Consider the following 14558-nt stretch of genomic DNA (forward strand, 5'->3'; position numbering starts at 1 on the left):
CTGCAGTGGAAGCGCAGTCTTAACAACTGGACTGCCAGGGAAGTCCCATAGACTTTTAAGAAAAGCTATTCTCTATCAACCCTGGAAATCTCTGAGAGCGTACCCAGTGTGAACGTTAAATTAATTGGAGGGCAAAGTTTCCTGTAGAGATGCATGGGTTGATAGATTTGGGGTTTGATACTGTGAGTAGATGAATGACAGACCTTTTTTTTAAAAGGAACTCACCTACCTCCCTACCTCCTCTGTGTGGAATTAATTAACCCAGAGCAGGAACCACAGACCTCCTACATTAAACAGAATGCCCAGTCAGATCTAATTATTTTGTTAGTTTCCCTCACAAGAGGCCAACAAAAACTCCCCTTGATGCTGTGGAAGGATCAGCTGCCAGTCAGAGGGTGTGGCGTGGTTTTGGTGTGCTTCATTTCACTGGATTAACGTTACAGCCTCAGAGATCCAAGCCACACTTCAGCAACATTAAAGATACTTGCAATTTCTCTTGCAATTTCTCAAAATCTTGGCTTTCACCATTAAAATAAAAACTTATTCATTCCCGAAACTTACTATTCATCAGAGATTTGCCTTCCAATTTGGTGACATTCAATAGTTTTTCAAGTTAAATAAAAACAAAGTAAGGAAGAAGCCTTTTCTGAGGGAGTTATCAACTTCCAAGGAAGGCCTTCATCACTCATGCCTGCATCACTTACTTCTTACCACTGTTTGTCTAATGGGGAAGAGAATGCTCCAAGATATCACCAACTATGGTTATTCTTTAAAGATGAAGCCTCATTTTTCTGACTCTACAACTGGCTCTGACAAAATTAAGATCAAAAGCCCATAAGTGGCATCAAATTCAAAAGCTACACTGTCAAAAAAAAAAAAAAAAAAAAAAAAGCTACACTGTCAGGAGTGCATGTGTATGTGTATATGCTCAAATGTAGAAAAATACACAAGACACAATACCTGTAATAGGGAGAAAAGGCAATGAATACTCTCAGATAGAGATTATTTCCTCTTAAAGAAACATATCATTAATTTTTAATCTTAGATCCTGTTACAGCATTCTGAAGACACCAGAGAAGACACCAAAGTATGAGAGTCAACAGTCTAAAAAACATTCATTTTATAATACTTTTTATTTGATTAAAGAATTTGCCTTCTTTGTGTACAATGGAATGTTATATTCCCTATGTATTTTACAGGGTTACAAAACTTCTCTCATTTTAAATATTACCCCAAAAGTAATTTTAGAAAAAAAAGTTTTTGTGAAACTAAACTTCACTTTAAAAAAATCATATGGACAAGCAACTCTCAAACAAAACTGAATTAATAAGATTTCTTGTCTACTTAACTACATGACAGATTTTTTGTTCCAGTCCCCTTCCTCAAAAAAACCTTATGTGGAAACCAAGCTAGAGATAAGGATTCTTCCCTGATGCAGTTAAGGGAAAGGGAAAGGCCAGAAATTTCTTTGGCAAACAATTCCATCCATGGCCATTTGTGTGTGACTGCTCTGCTTCAATTACAGTACACTCTTTGCAGGGAAGGTCAGATGTTGTTCAGAGTGGGAGTCGTACTCTCCAACCAGCTGAAAGTGCAGGAAGTCATCTACTGTCATCTGTCTCTTCCCCCTGTCTGTGGCTGCAGCCTGGCAGCAACTCCACCAACTCCCAGTGCAATACTGGGTTAAAAGCCAACGCTGGGCTGGCTGATGTAGTCTTCTCCATTAAAGAAGTAATGGATGAGATGGGGCTGAGAAACAACCATTACATGATGACACTAAACAGAAAAGGCTTAGGGGAGAAAAAGGAAGGATTTCAGACACAGGAACAGAAAGGCTGCTGAAAAAATGCTGGGCAGGCTAGAATGGAATATATCAATGCCTACACAGCAATATAATCAGCTGAATCTTGAAATGCTAAAAACTTGGTGGTGAAAAGGGAGGCTCCTTGATAGTTCAGGACCAATGGGATTGGCACAAAGACTCACTGAACCTACAGCCTCCAAAATCATAACCTCATGTCTGACAGAAAGGAAAAAACTGATGACACAGAGAACATTCAGAAAGAGGGAGGTGGTGAATCTCAGGAATGTGAATGGATTACAAAGACCATTAGCTATCATGTTTTAGCTGAAGTACCCAAAATATGGAGAATGGAAGGCTGGGTAGCACCAGCAGCAGACATGATTACCTGTGGGTGTGAAATCCCTAACTGGACATGACCATTCTCCTCCCAGACACCTTGAAGTGGGGGCTATACCATTTGAAAGCTGCTTCTCAGCTGTCTTTAATATTGACACAAGTGGGATGCACACTAGTGTTCTAAACCAGAGCAACAAGACTGCAAGGAAAACAGCCTGGCAAAGGAATGGAGGGATGAATAGATATAGGAAAAGGATAAGACATCCTTATCTTTTAACTTCTAGACCCCCTACCCCTCAAGCAGTTCACCTGCATAGTCCAGAAATCAAGAATGGATTAGATCAACCTGTTCCCGGAGTGCCAAATACAGTGCCTATATGCAAATGATCTCAGTGCTGGATTGGATATATAGAAAGAAAAAAACAGAAGGTAAAGGAAAGGAGTATGAAAGATTAAAACCTTCTGCAGAAAAAACTTTTTAAAAACAAAGTATGAAATATATTTAGGCATTAAAATAAAAAACAACTTAGCTGATGGGGGACAAAGTGTTTAACTGGGGGCATTCTCTGGAGAGCTTGCTTTCCTGCTGGCCAGTAAAATCTGCCAAAGAAATCAGCAGCCTTTCCCTTTATGTTTGTGTCATTTCGTTGCCAGAGAATGTCTCTGTGACACTGAAACACTGAGGGTGAGTTGAGGGTCCTTGCGCTCAGAGAATCGTGCACTGTATTTGAAAAAAAGGGTCTCCAATGGCTTGCAGGTTTGGAAAAAATTCTTCAGCCACTGTTAGCTTCTTCTTTATTAATTTGAAAAATTTCCTTTTCGGTTCCCTCTTCTTGGTATTACAGAATTTCATACTTATCCACTAGGAAAGTGGTCTCTGTGGAAAACCTTACAGGGCTGTTTCCATCTACCTGGGTCACTTTGGTAACCTAGGAAAACAAACAAAGAGTAAGGTAAAGCAGAAGGAAAGCGGGTCTTTAAGGTGCTGGCTAAATTCTCAGTACAGAACAGATCAAATCCCCTAAAGCAGTATTAAAAGTAACTCAGAAATACTAAAAAAGTTCAATTCACAACTGCAGCTCACAGCATCACTCTTCCCCACCAACATGATTAATCTGCTCTCTAGATAGAAAAGACAACTGTTGGGATGACATGTAGAGTGGTATTAATATTAAGTAAAAGGTCCAGAATGAGTGGCCACTGCCCAGGCCCTGCCCTATAAAACCTATGAAAGTCATAGACATTCTATCAGGATGATCGATTAACATTTTGATCCAAAATGCAACATTCTAACAATTCAACATTATTTAATTTGCTCTCAGTCTCACTAAGTTGTTCTATCATATTCATTTTCTAGGTATGGCTGGGTCCTTCTCATGAGATTTCTTTTTATTTATTTTTTATTTAAACCTACTTTTTTTTAGTATTTATTTATTTGGTTGCACTGGGTATTTAGCTGTGGCAGGTGGGCTCCTCAGTTGTGGCATGCGAACTCTTAGTTGCGACATGCGTGCGGGATATAGGTCCCCGACCAGGGATCAAACCCAGGCCTCCTGCGTTGGCAGTTCGGAGTCCTAACCAGTGCACCACCAGGGAAGTCCTGAGATTTCTCTTTATTAATAATAATAGATGTCCAATTTAATGAACTACCTGTAACAATGGTGCGCATAATGGCACCAACACAAAACTTAAACCACTGATTCATATTTTCTAGTGAGGTTCTGACAGAGCAATTATACTGTCCTGTTCTTCAAATGGTCAGTAACAGGAAAATGTCTTGGGTTCAACAGTGTGCTGTCAATACTGATGGGGTTAAGCCAATAACTGAGATGGGGGGGGAGGGAGGGAGGGGGGGAGGGAGGGAGGACTGCTCTTTGGAATCATCCAGCAGATGAAACTATAACTTCCCAAGCACTTTCAGGAGAGACAGAGAACATCTGGGAAGATAACCAGAATGACAAGCAAATCAACAAGTCCAAGGGGAAGATAACAATATTAACTCGGTGCTTATAATGCAACTTGAATGCTGGAAGAACAAAGAGTTAAAAATAATGATCTGAAGGACAGTTCACAGGGAAATCCCTGGCAGTCCAGCAGTTAGCACTCAGCGCTTTCACTGCCATGGGCCTGGGTTCAATCCCTGGTCAGGAAACTAAGATCCCACAAGGTGCATGGCACAGAATGAATGAATGAATGCATGAATACATAAATAAATAAATAAACAGTTCACAGATTTCCCCTGCTTTGCCTGCCTACCTTAAGGACAAGGTTTACAACAGAATTGGCTTACGACTATCCGTATTAATGAAGGGAAGCTGTGACATAAAAGAACATAAAAACTGTATCTATTTGTATTAGAATCACCTTTTTTGGCAGTAATTTTGTCTTCCAAATAAACTTTCTTTCATTCCTTGGGATCAAACCAAGTGACAATACAGAAGGCATTACTAAGTCATGTGTTGAGTGTTTTGGCAAATGGATTTTAAGATACATGAGATTATTTTAAAAAAAACAGGCAACTAAGAGATATGAGTCTTGCACAACCCATAAGTACTTTTATATGTAGTCATATTCAATTTCTTTACTTTGATCTAGAGAGGAAAACTGAGACAAAGCAGGTGAAGAACTGACCAAGATTACACAATGAGGCAGCAATGGAATCCACGGGGGACATGAGCTTTTCTGATTTCTGCTCTGACCATGAAGTCATGTTGCCTATCAGGTATCCGTCCTACCACTTTCCCCATATAAGTTCTCTATTAAACAGGGGTACCTGTATGTTACAGTAATTTTTTTTGGAGATGAAGGAGACTTGAACAGGGAAGAAATCATTGGGCTGCCCAGCAATGCTGAACTCAAGGCTGCCACTCTTATTTTTGGCATCAATCACTGGCAGGCACCACTCCAAGGTATTTCGTCGACTGTCATGTCGATATTCGCCGTCAATCTCACCAATCACCGGTGCACCGACACCAGATCTGTCACAAGAAACATCCGTGTCAAGTTAGCTGTCCAGAGCTAGAAGAACTATGCCAAGGAAAACCAGCCCCAAATTTGATTATGCTCCTCAAATTCTGCCCGCTTTCATATAGTCCTAGAAAAAATTAAGACTCCCTGATAACTTCAAGGACCCTTAACCTTGGCCAAGAGTCTCATTAATTCCTTTTGTAGGTACAGATATATGCAACCATAAGTAATGGGCAAACATAGTCCTGGGCTGCTCCAACTTACGGACTAGATCTGGAGCTGGCAGGGGACTGAGACTGACAAATGTGTAAAGTGGGATGTATTTCCAAAAATACTGCACTAATGGTTTGCTGCCTTGTCATGATGGAATTTTAACATAGTGTAGCTCTCTTCATAGATGCCAATGAGGGGAAAAACAGGTTGATAATAACAGTGGGGAAGAACTTAAACACCATTATGTGGTTATTTAGAATGGAGATGAATTTGGACCTCTGAAAGGATGTTTTTAAAAGATTTTAGGGGCTTCCCTGGTGGCGCAGTGGTTGAGAGTCCGCCTGCCGATGCAGGGGACACGGGTTCGTGCCCCGGTCCGGGAAGATCCCACATGCCGCGGAGCGGCTGGGCCCGTGAGCCATGGCCGCTGAGCCTGTGCGTCCGGAGCCTATGCTCCGCAACGGGAGAGGCCACAACAGTGAGAGGCCCGCGTACCGCAAAAAAAAAAAAAAAAAAAAAAAAGATTTTAGAAGGTTTTAAAACTTATTGTAGTTGATGCCAGTGGGTTTATTTGATTTATAATCCAGTAACTGAACTTTTATTTGATAAGTGAAAGCACAATTACCCCTGGGCAAAATGTGAACGTGATGGGAAAGAGAGATATTACACAGTTGTCCTTAGTCTGCAAGAGAACCAGGGCTAGTCAGGACGCACTGTGCATCCCCGCACACGGCTGACAGGCAGTGCCAGCTACTCCTACACACTCTAAATTTACCATCTTTTAATTCACCAGTGACATCCAATGTTTGCATTAAAGGCAGGGTAAATAAGGGAGACAAAGAAAACTTTAAGGGTGGTATAACACAATTAACTCTTCCCTATCAATTTTATGGTCCCAGTTGTATGTATGTTTCTTCCCTTTGCCCTTGTTCCAATTCTGATTCTGAGATCCTCTAATTTGATCAGTTCTAGACAATAGGGTAAAATGCTGTCTAAGGGTCTCTTCTGGAGACTATTGCAAAGTTGAACTAAGACACAGGAAACCACCATAACCACAATTATAGGGTATATGGAGAGGCCTAAAACTTGTGGCATCCTAAAAATAGTCTAGTAAAATAAATCTTGACAAAATAAAACCCACACCTGTCACCAACGCCCAAGTCTCACAATGGTTCAAGGCAGCCATCTATTGTTCTGAAATAATAACCAAGCTGTGAAGAATAAGATGATTAGCCCATTAAAGGGGATATTGGTAATAAAGCATATTTTAAAAAATGGAAATAAGAATGACTAAAACCAGATCTGGCCATGTAAAGGCCTGAATCAAACTACAAATAAATTAGATTTAATTTTAATTCAAATTAAATTAAAATTAATTTGAACACAACTACAGATTAAATTAGAACCATTTTCTCTGTAATAATAACCAAGCAATTTAATAGTATAGACACACTAAGAATTCACTTACTGGGTATTCATAATTAAGCCCTGTACTTAATCATGGGGGTGCTGAAAGGCAGAGCAGAGAAGCAGGGATTCAATGGTGAAGTAATAATAGTTCAGTCACTAGAAATGCTAGTGAGGAGATAAAGTAGAGAGTATTTCCAGATGATCCTAGAAAGTAGGCCATTTAAGCACACATCAAAAACTTACAGGAAGTAAACTTCTGGGGGGGGATGCATATTTTTGTTATCTTAATTGTGATGATGGTGCATACATGCCAAAACTTATCAAACTTTATAATTTAAATACGTGTAGTTTATCACGTCAACTATACCTCAATAAAGCTGTTAGAAAATTTACTGAAACTAATGCAGATATCTTGTTTCAGCAAGAATAGTACCCTTGAAAACATAATCTCATCTTTAGCTGAAAATTTAGAGAAGAAAGTGAAAAAGAAAAATTCAGTCTGTCAGACTCAATTCCTTTAAGAGTTGCAAAACAAAGCAGAGAAAGTCTGACTGAGAATTGGCTCCTCCTTCTGGAAACCTTCATTACTACATGAACAATCTGAAGACCAATATCTGAAAACACAGCCCTAGAACTATAACCAGCTTTGCTTGTTTGGCTTTAAAATCAGTAATATCCACTCCTTTAAAAGTGTACAGCTCAATGCATTGACAAATGTAGCCTGTAAGCACCATTACTATCAAGTCATAGAACATTTCCATCATCTCCAAAAGTTCCTTTGTGCTCCTCTGCAATCAAATGCTTCTCTTTGCAATCAAATGCTTGATTTCTGTTCCAAGAGTAATACCTTTTCAGAATGTCTTATAAGTGGCATCATATAGTAAGTATGCAGCCTTTTGTACCTGGTTTCTTTCACAATTGACCTTTATGAGAAACAAATATCTTAGAATGGATAGCCAGCTAAGTGCTGCCTCCAAAAGGAGTTCCAAAAGACTAGTTCTATAAGCTCGCTATAGAAAAAATGATTATGTGGGGTACTTACGGGAGTGGGATGGTGATAACCACATCATTCAGTTCTAAATTATCTTCTTGTAGCTCATATTCTATGTTGACATCACAACCATTTCCACTTTCTGAGGGCCAGCAATTAACTGAAGAGAAAAGCAAAGCAGGTATATTAGAACATTAGAAAAAGAACGGAGGAAAGTTAAGATGGCAAATCAAAACTGACAACTGCAGGCCTTAAACATCCTAGTGTAAACTACTAAAAATAATGGTTTCAAAATTAAAAGTGTTTAAAATTTAAGCTACTTATTACCAAAATACACTAAATATAGCACTGAGTCCATTTTGAAAGGTCATTTTGTGAAAAAGAATTGTGGCAATGAAGAAGGTACAAGCCAAGGCTATTTCTAGTTCTCAGTGCAGTCTAGCTTAGTAGGACTGGCCAGAGGCACTTACTTGTCAGTGGAATAAAAGACTCCTCTGTGGTTTGTAGTCTCCACTTCAGCACCCCAACGTCACTACTGACTGGAAATGACTTCTCTGGATTCTTCAAGCCAATTAGAGATTCTGCAGTGAAAAGTTTTTTATCCACATTTGGATGGGTCTGAAATGAGAAGGGAAAGAAAACTTCTGAGGTTCAGACATTATAAGACAGGAAATAAATTCCTTTTGGTCTTACATGGCCCATAATCTAAACATCTAAAACAGGGTGCCTAAAAAATTCCAATTATTTTTTATTTTGAAGAAAGATTTCCCTTCTTCAAAGACTTGTAAAGATTTAAGACTCTAAGCCATTCTGTTTGTAAGTAACAAGTTAGTAACTTTGTAACTGAAAAAGTTAAAAGACCATTAACCAAGTCCTTTACAAAAATACTTCATAGGGAGCAGCCTGATGGTGAGGCCAAGCTTGCCAAATAGAAGACTAGGGTCAGACGTTGATAAGCTGGCTGGGTCACATAGCAGTCCTGGCCTTATACTAAGGAGACAGGAGAGGGAAAAGCTCTGTGGAAAGTTTAGCTGCAATTTTGCCTAAAAGTTGTTCAAACTCAGGCCAACTAAGATGGACTGATCTTTTTAAAAGAAGTCACATTAGGAGAAAAAAGGAAAAAGAAGTAACTTGTGGATAGCAGACTACATAGACTTTATGAGCCAGCAAAGCTACTGTCAAATAATATAAGCACTACTTCCAAAAGACAACTGTGTGCTGGTTATGAGTGGAATAAAACGTAGATAAAACCACTTTCTTCGCTGAAAAGGCTTTGTTCTCGTGACAAGAGATATAAGATCAACCATCTAAATAAACTGTAACAAGAACTGTAATAATATAAAGAAGGTCTCTTACACAGCCAGGTAGGTGGAACATACATATTCATTTTTAAGCATTTTATGTGCTTTTCAAATACACCATTAGATACTGCCCTTCAGCTAACAAAACAAGCACTGGCAGTTTATATAGCAGCAGAATGAGTAAACTTCGTGTCATAACCTGCTTTAGTAAAGTACCTCCCGGGCTTCCCACTGGTGGCGCAGTGGTTAAGAATCTGCCTGCCGGGACCTCCCTGGTGGCTCAGAGGGTAGGAATCCTCCTGACAATGCAGGGAACACAGGTTCGAGCCCCGGTCTGGGAAGATCCCACATGCCGTGGAGCAGCTGGGCCCGTGAGCCATGGCCGCTGAGCCTGCGCGTCCGGAGCCTGTGCTCCACAATGGGAGAGGCCACAACAGTGAGAGGCCCGCGTACCGCAAGAAAAAAAAAAAAGAATCCGCCTGCCAATGCAGGGGACACAGGTTTGAGCCCCGGTCCAGGAAGATCCCACATGCTGCGGAGCAACTAAGCCTGTGCGCCACAACTACTGAGCCTACACCCTAGAGCCCGTGAGCCACAACTACTGAGCCCACATGCCACAACTACTGAAGTTCTGGCACCTAGAGCCTGTGCTCTGCAACAAGAGAAGCCACCTCAATGAGAACCCTGTGCATCACAACGAAGGATAGCCCCACTCACTGCAACTAGAGAAAGCCTGTGTGCAGCAACAAAGACTCAACGCAGCCAAAAATAAAATAAAAAAATAAATTTAAAAATAAAATAAAATACCACCCTACTGTTTTAAAACTTTGTTTTTTTAATTATATTTCAAGCAATATCCTAAATGAATTTACTCTTTGCATAATAGTAACAAATATGCATCTCTTTGTACCTTTGTGAGTATGAAGTCATTTATTAGATTTCAAAATGACCTTTCACTCAATTCCAGTATTAAAAGGCCATACTAATACAGCTGCTGTCAGTCATTCCCAACTGCTTGGGAAGGCATTTATCAATTCAAGGCTTCCACTGTAGGTAATAAATTACTTCTCTCCTATGCATCTAGAATGGCACTAGTTATATAAGTTAAATAATCTTCTGTGTTTAAATTAACTTCTTTCCTATGCATCTGGAATGGCACTAGTTATATAAGTTAAATAATCTTCTGTGTTCTATGGTTCATACAGGGAACTCCAGTTGAGAAAGACAGTGTTAGGTAGACAAAAGCCTTAATACTCCCTTATCGAAAGCCTCTACACACCTGTAGCTGCACCCCTTTCTTGTCTTCATTTTCCACATGAAGACGAATTCGGCCAAATTTATCATCTGAGATCCTAAGCATGATCATGCCATGCAACTCCATATTCTGTAATCCTCCATCTCGTCCACAGATTAGTGTGATCTTTTCCTCAATCTTCATGTGCACACTGTAGAGAAAGAATGATAAATCTGCTCAGACAGGTAAAAACCAGAACTCTCTTTCTCCGGGGTTTAATGGTGATTAGCCATAAGCAACTTAGTTAAAGGTGCTGCAGCCATATGTATCAAAATTTAAAGCATTATATAAACTATCACATTTAGAATGGATAAACAACAAGGTCCTACTGTATAGCACAAGAAACTATATCCAATCTCCTGGGATAAACCATAATGGAAAAGAATATTAAAAAATAATGTGGGGACTTCCCTGGTGGTGCAGTGGTTAAGAATCCACCTGCCAACGCAGGCGATACGTGTTCGAGCCCTGGTCCGGGAAGATCCCACATGCCGCAGAGCAACTAAGCCCGTGTACCACAACTACTGAGCCTGCACTCTAGAGCCCGCGAGCCACAACTACTGAGCCTGCATGCCACAACTACTGAAGCCCGCATGCCTAGAGCCGTGCTCTGCAACAAGAGAAGCCACTGCAATGAGAAGCCCGCACACCGCAACGAAGAGTAGCCCCTGCTCGCCGCAGCTAGAGAAAGCCCACACGCAGCAATGAAGACCCAATGCAGCCAAAAATAAACAAATAAAATTTAAAATAAACAAAAATTAAAAAGAATGTGTATATATTATATATATTATGCATAACTGAGTCACTTTGCTGTACAGCAGAAATTAGCATAACATTATAAATCAACTATACTTCAATTAAAAAAAGGAAAACCACCTTTATCCCTAAAAAATAAAATAAAATAAAATAAAAGCATTACACCCTTTGGTTCAGCAAATCCTCATCCTACAGATAAATTCTCACCTGTGCAAAACAATGGAGTAAGTTATTCACTGAAGAATTGTTTGTAATAGCAAAAGTTTAGAGACAAATGTCCGTCAATAGAGGGACTACTTAAATACATAAAAGTATATCCACAAAAATGAATACTGGGCAATTAGAAAAAAAAAAAGAGGAACAATTGAAAAAGCTTTTTAATTGAAAAAAATTTCTAAAATTATAACAGAAATACACTTATACCCTTTTTATCTATTGTTAACATTTTATCCCATTTATCATTTGCACACTCTCTCTATATAAATATATTTTACTTTTTTCCTTGAACCATTTACAGGCAGAATATATACATCATGGCCCTTTATCCCTAAACATTTTCAGAGTGTATTTTGTAAGAACAGGATATTCTTTCACATAACCACAGTACTGTTATTAACTTCGTAAATTTACATTGACACAATACTTTAATCTACCATTCATATAGTAATGCCCCTTATAGTAGTACAAGATCCAGTCTAGGGTAAGGTACTGCATTTGGATGTCATGTCTCTATAGCTTCAAATAAGGAAATTCTTGTCTTCGAAATAAGTGAAAAAAGCAATTGGAAATGTGTCTAGTATGCCACCACTAATGTATAAAAAGGAGAAATACAGAAATTGTACCATGTTTTTATTCATCTATACATAGACTATCCCTCTTGGAAGATTCACACAAAAACTAGTTAATACTGAGATTTCCCCGGCATCCAAGTGGTTAAGACTCCGCGCTTCCACCACAGGTGTACGAGTTCAATCCCTGGTTGGGGAACTAAGATCCTGCATGCCGTGAGGCGTGGCCAAAAAATTTTTAATTTTAAAAAATTTTTTGAAAATTAAAAAAAACCAAAAAGCTAGTTAATACTAGTTGCCACCATAAAGAGAAAACTGCGTGGCTGGGGGGGAGGAAGAAGTTTTAGTTCAATACCCTTTGAACCTTTTGAATTTTGAACCACACGAGTGTATAATCTAGTTTTCAAAATAAGTAAAATAAAAGGTGCTACTGCTATGGGCAATTATTAAGTACAATCTACCCATATTCCTTACTAAAACTATTTTTAGCTGGGTGAACTGCAGAGGCTTAAAAAGACTATTCTGGCATCCTACTTTGCTCTGTTCTAACCTCTAAGACTTCCCAGAAACAAAGGCATGAGACTCAAGACCACAGAGGAATGTATCTTAAGACAATGCAGGGTCTCATTTACCTTCACAAGCGTTTGCTCCATGCTCAAGAAGTATTTCATCATTCAGAAAAGAGTCTCAAGTCCTCTCTAGTACATGACAGTCTCCAATATCTTATTAAAATAGTGTCAAGCCTCTGTCTCCCTCAAAGCAACTACTAGGAATAGCACAGGAGCTTTAGTGATTTAAGAGATTTATCCCGACGTAACCCTGTTCATTTCATACAGAATAAGACATACAACATACTCCTCTTTTATGCACACCTGATAGAGGTATCCTCCCAGACTCATCTTTCACTTGACCTCAAAACCATCAGTAACAGTAGAAGGTCTGGGCTTCAAAACAAGAAATCTGAGTCATGAATATGTGAACTTGATAACTACCACTTAAAAATGTTACCAAACAGTACCACAGTCCTGAGATAAGAGACAAATCAAAATATTCTATACTGGGTTCAAATACTTAAAAGGCTAAAGATAATACATTATTTGCTACTAAAGATATTTATAAATTTTGTCCTCCTTAAAACTTAATTAGAAGGACTTCCCTGGTGGCACAGTGGTTGAGAATCCGCCTGCCAATGCAGGGGACACAGGTTCAAGCCCTAGTCCGGGAAGATCCCACATGCCATGGAGCAACTAAGCCCATGTGCCACAACTACTGAGCCTGCGATCTAGAGTCTGCAAGCCACAACTACTGAGCCCATGTGCCACAAATACTGAAGCCCAGGCGCCTAGAGCTCACGCTCCACAACAAGAGAAGCCACCGCAATGAGAAGCCCGTGCACACAAACGAAGAGTAGCCCCCGCTCGACGCAACTAGAGGAAGTCCACGCACAGCAATGAAGACCCAATGCAACCAAAAATAAATTAATTAAAATTAAGGGCTTCCCTGGTGGCGCAGTGGTTGAGAATCTGCCTGCTAATGCAGGGGACACGGGTTCGAGCCCTGGTCTGGGAGGATCCCACATGCCGTGGAGCAACTGAGCCCGTGAGCCACAACTGCTGAGCCTGCGCGTCTGGAGCCTGTGCTCCGCAACAAGAGAGGCCGCGATAGTCAGAGGCCCGCGCACCGCAATGAAGAGTGGCCCCTGCTTGCCACAACTAGAGAAAGCCCTCGCACAGAAACGAAGATGCAACACAGGAAAAATAAATTAATTAATTAAAAAAAAAAAGTAACCACTTTAAAAAAAATTAAAAGTAAAAAAAATTAGAAAAAGACATGCAAAAATATAGTATAGTGCTAATCATAACTCTAGCCCTCTAATTCCACTCCATTTTAAGAGACAAAGTACACACTAGGCACAAAGAAAAGTTATTTTTGTTTAATTTAGTCACCACAGAGTTGATAGAAAGGTAAGTTCTAAACTTAATAGAAAACAGGTGGCTGAGAGCCTCCACTCGTGTTTAAAGGGGGGAGGGAGGAAGACCTCATGTTTATACCTAGAATGTACTTTTTAAAAAAAAATTTTATTTAAGTATAGCTGATTTACAATGTTGTGCTTAATTGCTGTACAGCAAAGTGACTCAGTTACACATATATATATTCTTTTTCATATTCTTTTCCATTATGGTTTATCACAGGATATTGAATATAGTTCCCTGTGCTATACAGTAGGAAGTGTTTTAAATCTGGAAAAATTAAGGCACAAAAAGAATTTACAGTGCATTGAGATAATTTTTTTTTAACACTATGTGGTCTGTTCTTACTGAAAGAGTTACTACTTACCTCTCCATATTAATGGGTGGAGCATGCACTTTGGTTGCTTCAGAGGTACGCTTGCCCATACTGGAGGACATGATAGTTTCACCTTCAGATTTCAATTTGTCAACAAAGTTATCTACTTCCTTTCCTTTGGCTCCCAGTTTCAAAGCCTTGCTAGGGCCTGAAGGCCTAAGTGGAAGAACACACACATACACACAAAAATACACACATGATTTAAAAAGTTAAAAACTAATTAATAATTCTCTATCACTGAAGCTTTCCTTGAAGCTGTTCTTTAAGAGGAATGTGAATACCTCAAGGAAAAAACACAAGCTTCCTAGTGTTTAGTGGACAACTAGACTACTCCCTGCTCGAACTGACAGCT

The 14558-nt window shown here is 39.5% G+C and overlaps 1 protein-coding gene across 2 annotated transcripts in view; it reads right to left on the minus strand.

The window, feature by feature from the left end:
* Positions 1–1012: 1012 nt before the first annotated feature.
* The window catches only part of ARCN1 (archain 1), a 41115-nt gene continuing 27569 nt past the window's right edge, over positions 1013–14558 (minus strand). Inside the window, exons 5-10 of one of the 2 annotated variants that reach the window (XM_029207239.1) lie at positions 14198–14362; positions 10302–10467; positions 8192–8339; positions 7773–7881; positions 4914–5118; positions 1013–3069 (exon numbers count right to left, since the gene is read on the minus strand). In XM_029207239.1, coding sequence (XP_029063072.1) covers positions 2980–3069; positions 4914–5118; positions 7773–7881; positions 8192–8339; positions 10302–10467; positions 14198–14362 — 883 coding nt within the window. In that variant the 3' untranslated portion in view covers positions 1013–2979. The remainder of the gene's footprint in view (positions 3070–4913; positions 5119–7772; positions 7882–8191; positions 8340–10301; positions 10468–14197; positions 14363–14558) is intronic. The other variant, XM_029207238.1, reaches the window with a different exon arrangement.

The sequence above is a fragment of the Monodon monoceros genome, unplaced genomic scaffold (genome assembly GCF_005190385.1).
Source record: "Monodon monoceros isolate NGI ecotype Baffin Bay Population unplaced genomic scaffold, NGI_Narwhal_1 Super_Scaffold_7, whole genome shotgun sequence".
Classification (NCBI taxonomy): Eukaryota; Metazoa; Chordata; class Mammalia; order Artiodactyla; family Monodontidae; genus Monodon; species Monodon monoceros.